This window comes from Pygoscelis adeliae, unplaced genomic scaffold, assembly GCF_000699105.1.
Source record: "Pygoscelis adeliae isolate BGI_AS28 unplaced genomic scaffold, ASM69910v1 Scaffold958, whole genome shotgun sequence".
Taxonomy (NCBI): domain Eukaryota; kingdom Metazoa; phylum Chordata; class Aves; order Sphenisciformes; family Spheniscidae; genus Pygoscelis; species Pygoscelis adeliae.
The window spans coordinates 7,076-15,338 of record NW_008825419.1 but is presented as its reverse complement, the minus strand read 5'-3'; the positions used below and the strand labels follow the sequence as shown (position 1 = coordinate 15,338).

The following is an 8,263-nucleotide window of genomic DNA, read 5'->3' as shown; positions in this document are numbered from 1 at the left end:
GCATCCGTATGTGGGAGTATGGGGTGGGTATAGAGGGGTGTATGTGTAGGGTGCCCTGGGTCGTGGGGAATGGGGTGCCATGAGGGAGGTGTGTTTTATGTGATGCCTTACGCAGAGGTGTAGGGCGGGTGTATTGGGGTCGTGTCTGAGGGATGTCCCCAGCCGTCCGGGGGCACAGGGAGGTGCAGCGGGTGGAGGGGTGGCAGGGGAGATGTGGGGCTGTAGCTGTGTGGGGCACCCAGTGTAGGGGTATGCAAGTACGTAGGGGTGCTTGGGGAAAGTGGGGTGCCCTGGGGATGTGCTGGGGCAAAGATGAGTCGTTTTGTTTTGTTTTTTTAAGCACCCTGCACAGGAGTGTGGGGGTTACATGGGAGGATGGGGGAGATGGGTACACAGGACATGTTCATACGGAGCACCCTGTGCAGGGATACAGGGGGGGCTGTAGGAGGGTGATCAGGGGCCAGATGTACTTCTGGGGAGCACCTCTGTATGGGGTGGTGTATAGGGGTGCCAGGGAGGGGAGCGTATATTACCCCCCCGTAAGGGCTGCCCTGCAGAGGGGTGTGGGTGTCTGCAGGGATCCCCTGAGGAGGATGGGGAGCGCTGCACTAGGAGAGAGATGTGGATGGGGTGCTTCGGAGAGGCACAGGGTAAATCGGGGTGCGGTGGCTGGATGGGGAGGGGTGTGAGGTGCGTCTGTATGGGGTGTATTCTGGGGTGCACGCTTAGGGAGCGGGGTGCCTTGGTGGGGTTTGTGTAGGATCCGCAGGGCTGCAGATGCCCAGGTGGGTACATGACGTGTTTGGGGACGGGTACTGTGCTGAGGTGGCAGGACCATGTCCCCGTGGCTCCATCGTGAAGTTTGCCTGGTGTTACTGGGGCCTCGCTGGTGACCCCGGAGCTGGTGTCAGGGTACGCGGGGGAATGGGAGGGTTCCTGTCCTTCACCTCCCTGCCTCTGCTCCCAGTCGCCGTGTCGGTGCCAAAGAAGAAGCGAAGGATGAAGGAGCTGAACAAGAAGGAGGCAGTAGGCGATTTGCTGGATGCCTTTAAAGAGGTGAGTGTCCCAGGGGTGTCCGGGGTCACCCTGTGTCCTGTCTCCTCCTGTGATGAACTCTGCTTTGTGCCATCGTGTCTGGGCCACTGATGCTCCGTGATGGTAATGAGGATCTGAGGGGGGGGCGGATGCCTGGGTGCGTGGTGGAGGGGGCAGGACCAGGCTCGCGGGGTGACTGCTGTCCTCGTCCCTCCCGATGCAGTCTCAGATCAGCGACAGTGCCTCGGAGGTGGAGAACAAGCCCCCTGCGTCTGCCCCTGCCCGCGAAGTGGAGGACGCGGCCCCCGTCCGTCCACAGGAAGAGTCGGAGGAGACGTGGGAGGAGAAGGAGGACAAGCTGGCCCCGGAGAAGGGCAAGGCTGCCGACCAGAAGTACCGCTACAAGGAAGGTGAGCTGTGCCTTGGCTCTGCTGGGAGCCACCACCTCTGGACCCAGCGGTGGGGAGGGTGGGGGTGACATGGTGCAGCTGTCCTAAACCTCACGCTTTCCTCCCATCTTGTCCCTGAGCCTGGCATGGGGTGGGGGACAGAGGCCCCAGCGCGAGGGTCCTGGCAGGAGCAGGGAGCTGGTGGCATCAGGCTTTCTGTCTAAGCAAGCAGCGTTGTGCTTATGGCGTACCAGGCTGGGGCAGCTCTATGGTTGTCTACATCCTACCTCGCTGGTCCCTGGGTGGGCCCAGACCTGCCGCAGCTTGGGGTGGAGGATATGGGACAGGTCACATCAGGGTCTCCCTCTTGTCCCCCCACTGCAGAGCAATGGAAGCCGCTGAACCCCGAGGAGAAGAAGCGATATGACCGGGAGTTCCTGCTGGGCTTCCAGTTCATCTTTGCCAGCATGCAGAAACCTGAGGGGCTGCCCCAGATCACGGACGTGGTGCTGGACAAGGTCGGTGCGGCCCTGGAAATTGGTGGAGTGTGGGTGGTGCCCAGGTGGGGGTCTGGCTCCTCTTTGTGCCTTGTCAAGGCAGGGCAGGGACTTACCTGCTGTGCTCGGGGTCCTGTTGCAGCATCTGCAACGAGCCTTGAGCCTGGGGTCAGTGTGTGGGGGCACCTCTGGGGCCTTCTTTCCAGTTCCTTGTCCCGGCACTGAGGCTGGGGGATGGATCCATCCCGCTCCTCTGCCCCCGGGCATCCTCAGCCCTGTGTACCTTCGCAGGCCAACAAGACCCCACTGCGGGCGCTCGACCCCATCCGCCTCAGCGGCATGAACTGCAGCCCTGACTTCACCCCCTCCTTTGCCAACCTTGGCCGGCCCGTCATGGGCAACCGGGGCCTGGTGAGTATCTCCTCACTTCACCCACGCCGTCCCCCTCCGCCTCTCCGTGATGATCAAGCCTTCGAGCCGCTGTGTCTGGGCCACTGATGTCCATGATGGAGCTGAGGATCTGAGCAGGCGGATGGGGACACCCTGGGAGCTGGCCCGGCTGGTCCCAGAGCAAAGAGCTGAGTTTCTTCTTCCTGTGTCAGCCCTCGGGGTTGGGTCCCCGCCGCTCCCAGCAGAGCCAGAGGAAGGAGCCCCGCAAAATCATTGCCACTGTGTCCCTCAACGAGGATGTCAAGCTGAACAAGGCCGAGAAGGCCTGGAAACCCAGCAGCAAGCGTGCCTCCGAGGAGGAGGATCCTGAGAACATCAAGACGCAGGTGGGAGCTGGGACAGGCGGTGGGAGGGCAGGGAGGGGATGTGCCAGGCTCTCGCTGACCCTTCTGTCCTTGCAGGAACTGCTCCGCCGCGTCCGCAGCATCCTCAACAAGCTGACGCCCCAGATGTTCCAGCAGCTGATGAAGCAGGTGATGGAGTTGTCCATCGACACGGAGGAGCGGCTCAAGGGTGTCATCGACCTCGTCTTCGAGAAGGCCATCTCGGAGCCAAACTTCTCTGTTGCCTATGCTAACATGTGCCGTTGCCTTATGGGGGTGAGCAGGAGCTGGGGGATCTCCTGCCGAGCTGGCAGGGGTTTGTTCCGGGGCCTCGGCTGAGCTCAGCAGGGTGCAGGTCCTTCCGTGTGGGTTGGGGAAACTGGGGCGTGTGGATGGAGGACCAAGTCCAGAGTTTTAGCAGGGCATCACCGAGGGTGCAGGGTAGCTCTTCCCTGGTTCGAGCAGTGCCTGGGCCTTAGCTGGCCAGCTTTTGGGGGAGACATGACTCATGCTCCTTGCCTGGGTTGTACTTTTCCCTGCAGCTCAAAGTGCCCACAACAGACAAGCCCGCGGTGACTGTGAACTTCCGCAAGCTGCTGCTCAACCGCTGCCAGAAGGAGTTTGAGAAGGACAAGGATGACGACGAGATCTTTGAGAAGCGGCAGAAGGAGATGGACGATGCCAGTGCTGTGAGTTGGGGTGGGAGGCTGCGGCTGAGGGCTGGTGTGGGCATCCTCGGGGTGCCTCTGGGCTCTGAGCTGCCCTGCTGTTGCCCTCCCTGCAGCCCGAGGAGAAGGCGCGCATGAAGGACGAGCTGGAGGAGGCGCGGGACAAGGCCCGCCGGCGATCTCTGGGCAACATCAAGTTCATCGGAGAGCTCTTCAAACTGAAGATGTTGACGGAGGCCATCATGCATGACTGTGTGGTGAAGCTGCTCAAAAACCACGATGAGGAGTCTCTTGAGTGCCTTTGCCGCCTGCTTACCACCATTGGCAAGGACTTGGACTTTGAGAAGGCCAAGGTACCCCTTGCCCTGCCCTGTCTTGCCCTGCCCTTGCCTTTGGGAGGGATGTGACCGTGACTCTGTCCCTCTGTAGCCCAGGATGGACCAGTACTTCAATCAGATGGAGAAGATCATCAAAGAGAAGAAGACATCATCCCGAATCCGTTTCATGCTGCAGGATGTGATTGACCTCAGACAGGTAAGGTGCATGGCCTGCTATTGCCCGGGGACTGTCCTCTGTCCCCTGTTTGGTCCCATGGAGCTGCTGGCCTGTGTCCTCTGAGTGCCAGCAGTCCCTGCATCCCTGGGAGGGGAGAGGTGGGTATGTAAGCTGTTGCCAGCCCCAGAGACACCATGCTAGCCCCCAGCCCTTGGTTAGCATGGTAGTGGTAGTGGGCACACAGTAACCGGCGGCTGTTTAATGCAGGGGGGCTCTGGAAACTGAGCCCTTTTGTGCCAAAAGCTGCCACAGCACACGGGGAGCTGTGATGGCCAAGGCAGGAGACCGGTCTGAGGCTTTGAGGGTGGCATGGCTGGGAAGGGGGAATGTCTCTGCCTCCGTCCTTCAGCCAGCTCAGTGCCCTCTTCCCTCCTTCCCTGCCCTCTGCAGAATAGCTGGGTGCCGCGGCGAGGAGACCAGGGCCCCAAAACCATCGACCAGATCCACAAGGAAGCAGAGATGGAGGAGCATCGGGAACACATCAAAGTGCAGCAGCTCATGTCAAAGGACAAGAGGAGAGGACCCCCCGGGCCATCCTCCAGCGGTGAGTGCCTGGGCTTGGAGGCACCTGAGGCTGCCAGGGGTGGGTTGCTCCTGCTGGGCACCGCTCGAGGCCGGGCTGCGCCTTATGTCTGTCCCCCTTGTGCCCAGGTGGGCGCGGGAGCCTGGTTGCAGATGATGGCTGGAACACGGTGCCCATTAGCAAGGGCAACCGGCCCATTGACACCAGCCGGCTAACGAAGATCACCAAGGTGAGGCTGGGGGTGCAGCATGGGCAGCCGAGTCGGCTGCCTGGCCCGGATCCTGCCTCGGTGTGGGGTTCAGAGCTGACTCTGTCTCTCCACCTGCAGCCTGGATCCATCGACTCCAACAACCAACTCTTTGCGCCGGGCGGGCGGCTGAGCTGGGGCAAAGGCAGCAGCGGAGGGTCTGGCGCGAAGCCTGCAGATTCAGGTGGGCAGCGTGGGGCTGGCTGGGTGCTGTTGGACGGGATGGGAGGGGGGATCCTTCCCCCGGCGGTTCCTGTACCGGGGAGGTGCCGAACTCTGAGACACCCCTCTTTTCACACCCAGCATCTGATTCAGGGCGACCAGCCACGAGCACCTTGAACCGCTTCTCAGCACTCCAGCAGTCGACCCCTGCCGAGAGCCTGGAGTCCCGCCGTGTGGTGCAGAGGTGAGGGGCCAGCCCTGCCTTGGCGTGTGGGTGTGTTGGTCTGCAGCCCGGGGAGGAACCCCCCGAATCGGGCAGTGGTTGGTCAATACATAGGCAAACGTATGGCATCTGGGCTGGAATAATCCCCTGTGGCAGGACAGGGCCTCGGGAGGGCTCGGAGTCAGTGGTGAGTCCTTGCGGCAAAGAAGGCTGACCCCACCCTGGGCATCCTCCCCACTGTTCGGCACTTGGGGGACCACACCTGGGTGCTGGGTCCGGTCTAGGGGTCCTGGTACCAGATGGACATTGATGGGCTGGAGGGAGTCCCATGGAGGCTGGAGCACGAGGTCCCCAAGGAGAGCTGGAGTTGGGTTTGTTCAGGAGAAGAGGAAAACAAAGGGGGATCTCACCACCGTCTGCGGCAGGGGGAAGGTGTGGGCAGGATGGGGCCAGGCTCTGCGGAGCCATGCCAAGGGACAGAGCAGAAGGCAAAGGGCACGAGTTGGAACAGGGGAGAAACAGGGAAAAGTATTTTCCCCTGAGGGCGGTCAAGTGCTAGAAGAGGCCCTGGAAAGGGCTGGGATTGGAGTGGGTCAGCCTTGCCTCACAGAGCTCTGCAGTCTGGGGTCAGGGAGGGTGGCGATGGGCTCTTCATGCTGTGTTCGTCCTCCTCCCACCCAGGAGCAGCTCCAGCCGCGACAGGTCAGAGAAGGCTGGGGACAGAGGGGACCGGGAGTCGCGTTCGGAGAAGGGCAGCGACCGCCTGGAGCGTCCTGACCGGGGGGAGCGGGCAGACAGGAACAGGTCTGCCCTCACCAAGAGGAGCTTCAGCAAAGAGACAGAGGACAGGAGCCGAGAACGGGAGAAGCAGGGCGGCCCCGAGGCCGTGCGCAAGGCTGCTAGCATGACGGAGGAACGGGACAGGAGCCGAGAGACCAGTGAGCTGGGGAGGAGCGGTGTCCTGGGGGGTCTGGCTGCAGCCTGGGGCTCTACCTGTCCTAGGCGGTGCCTGATCCTTGCTCTCTCCTCGCAGTTAAGCAAGAACCAGCACCTTCTGCAGCATCCCCCAAGCCCGCGCTGTCGGAAGAAGAGCTGGAGAAGAAATCCAAGGCGATCATAGAGGAATACCTGCACATCAATGACATGAAGGTGAGAGGAGGGGGTGGCCAGGCACAGCACCATACGGCCCCCGTAACACGCCATCTGCTTCCCTGGGTGGTAGCACTTGGGCAGGGTGCCGGTGGTGCCTGGATGAGGAAGTGGGATGAGGAAGTGGGGAGCCAGGGCTGGCCGTGGGGCAGTATTGACCCCCCTTTTCCCCGCAGGAGGCCCTGCAGTGCGTGCAGGAGCTGGGCAGCCCCTCCTCGCTCTACATCTTTGTGCAGAACGGCATCGAGTCCACGCTGGAGAGGAGCACCATCTCCCGCGAGCACATGGGGGTCCTGTTGTGCCAGCTGGTGAAGGCAGGCACGCTCTCCAAGGAGCAGTACTACAAAGGGTGAGGGGCTGGGGCAGCCTGGCCCTGAGCTGGTATTTGCCCGGCTTTGAATTTGGCCCTGCCTTGAGCGTGGCTCATCACTGAGACCTCCCGAGGTCTCTCCCAGGCAAGGGCACGGGGGCTGCTGGGTCCCAACGGCCCCCCTCTGCCCTGCAGGCTACGGGAGATCCTGGAGGTCGCCGAAGACATGGAGATCGACATCCCACACATCTGGCTGTACCTGGCTGAGCTCATCACCCCCATCCTGCAAGAGGAAGGCATTCCCATGGACGAGCTGTTCAGGTGAGGGCCGTGCCCCTCTGCGGGGCTGCCACGGGGTCCCAGGGGGCCTCCTGGGGACAGGTACCTCAACCAGGTCTCTTGTGCCCTGCAGGGAGATAACAAAGCCCCTGGTGCCCATTGGGAAGGCCACCACGCTGCTGGTCGAGGTGCTGGGCTTGTTGTGCAAGGGCATGGTAAGTGCGTGGGGCTTACGTAGCTGCCGGCCGCTGCCTCGGGGACTGGCAGCCTGCTCGGGGGGGGGCAGGTTGGCATGCGGGGATTGAACCCCTTTGCCACCAGAGGGGATGGCAGGCGGCATCCCTTGCTGTGTCTGGGTTATGGGGGTAGCATGGTCAAGCCACAGTATCCCCCTCCCTGGAGATGGAGGGCGTGGGGTGCTGATGCTGACTGTTTGTCTGTCCTGCAGAGCCAGAAGACTGCAGGCAAGTTGTGGCGGGACGGGGGCCTGAGCTGGAAGGAATTCCTGCCCGAGGACCAGGATGTCAACAAATTTGTCACAGAGCAGGTGGGAGCTCAGCGGCGGCGAGGGGCAGAGACGGGCCGTGGGGGGACCCTGGAGGGGTCTTGCTGCTGGGAGTGTGGTGTTCCCCTGTGCTGCCTTTAGCAGCTCGTCTCTGCCTGCTCCCCCCGAAATTCGGGTACACGATGGGGGACAGCTCGGACACGCAAAGCCGCAAGGAGCTGACCTCAGAGGAGCTGTGCAAGCAAATGGACAAACTGCTGAAGGAGAACCCGAACAACCAAAGAATACATGACTGGATCGAGGTGAGGGTGTGAACGCAGCGCCCACGGGTCCGGGGGCTCCCTCCCGGCTCCCTCCCCATCTCACAGCCCCTCTACCCTCCCTCCTCCAGGCCAACTTGAGCGAGCAGCAGGTCTCGTCTAACACATTTATCAGGGCCCTGATGACATCTGTGTGCCACTCGGAGTCCCGGGGTGGGGCGGGGGCGGGGGGGGTTCTCCCTGCCCACGCCGCCCCCCTCTCACGCCCCATCTCCTGCAGTCGAGAACCCCTACCGCGTGGATGCCCTGGTCATCCGCAACCAAGCCAAGCTGCTGCAGAAGTACCTGCGGGATGAGCAGAAAGAGCTCCAGGCGCTCTATGCCCTGCAAGCCTTGGTGGTGAAGTTGGACCAGCCTCCTAGTGAGTGTTGCGGGACGGGTGGGCTGAGGAGGGGGGTGGTAGGCACGTCCCCACCCCAGCAGGGTGGCTGGTGGCTGGGGAATGGCAGGGGCCCCCCTTTGTCCTCCCCCTAGACTTGCTGCGGATGTTCTTTGACGCCCTCTACGATGAGGATGTCATCAAGGAGGAGGCTTTCTACAAGTGGGAGTCCAGCAAGGACCCGGCTGAGCAGCAGGGCAAAGGGGTGGCTCTCAAATCGGTGACGGCCTTTTTCACCTGGCTCCGGGA

The 8,263-nt window shown here is 62.2% G+C and overlaps 2 protein-coding genes across 2 annotated transcripts in view; both read left to right on the top strand.

Moving 5' to 3' along the window:
• The window catches only part of LOC103922499 (vegetative cell wall protein gp1-like), a 1,974-nt gene extending 1,825 nt beyond the window's left edge, over nt 1–149 (top strand). Inside the window, exon 3 of the mRNA XM_009330638.1 lies at nt 116–149. Within this exon, the coding sequence (XP_009328913.1) occupies nt 116–149 (34 nt within the window). The remainder of the gene's footprint in view (nt 1–115) is intronic.
• Nucleotides 150–971: 822 nt separating this feature from the next.
• Nucleotides 972–8,263, top strand: part of EIF4G1 (eukaryotic translation initiation factor 4 gamma, 1) — a gene marked incomplete at its 3' end in the record, with an annotated part of 14,312 nt that continues 7,020 nt past the window's right edge. Inside the window, exons 1-23 of the mRNA XM_009330636.1 lie at nt 972–1,056; nt 1,259–1,445; nt 1,809–1,942; nt 2,213–2,332; nt 2,524–2,697; nt 2,773–2,970; nt 3,237–3,383; nt 3,479–3,715; nt 3,792–3,896; nt 4,308–4,461; nt 4,569–4,669; nt 4,769–4,871; nt 4,991–5,093; nt 5,754–6,010; nt 6,106–6,221; nt 6,398–6,570; nt 6,727–6,852; nt 6,944–7,025; nt 7,259–7,356; nt 7,482–7,617; nt 7,707–7,788; nt 7,856–7,996; nt 8,110–8,259. Of these exons, the coding sequence (XP_009328911.1) occupies nt 1,000–1,056; nt 1,259–1,445; nt 1,809–1,942; nt 2,213–2,332; nt 2,524–2,697; nt 2,773–2,970; nt 3,237–3,383; nt 3,479–3,715; nt 3,792–3,896; nt 4,308–4,461; nt 4,569–4,669; nt 4,769–4,871; nt 4,991–5,093; nt 5,754–6,010; nt 6,106–6,221; nt 6,398–6,570; nt 6,727–6,852; nt 6,944–7,025; nt 7,259–7,356; nt 7,482–7,617; nt 7,707–7,788; nt 7,856–7,996; nt 8,110–8,259 (3,181 nt within the window). The remainder of the gene's footprint in view (nt 1,057–1,258; nt 1,446–1,808; nt 1,943–2,212; nt 2,333–2,523; nt 2,698–2,772; nt 2,971–3,236; nt 3,384–3,478; nt 3,716–3,791; nt 3,897–4,307; nt 4,462–4,568; nt 4,670–4,768; nt 4,872–4,990; nt 5,094–5,753; nt 6,011–6,105; nt 6,222–6,397; nt 6,571–6,726; nt 6,853–6,943; nt 7,026–7,258; nt 7,357–7,481; nt 7,618–7,706; nt 7,789–7,855; nt 7,997–8,109; nt 8,260–8,263) is intronic.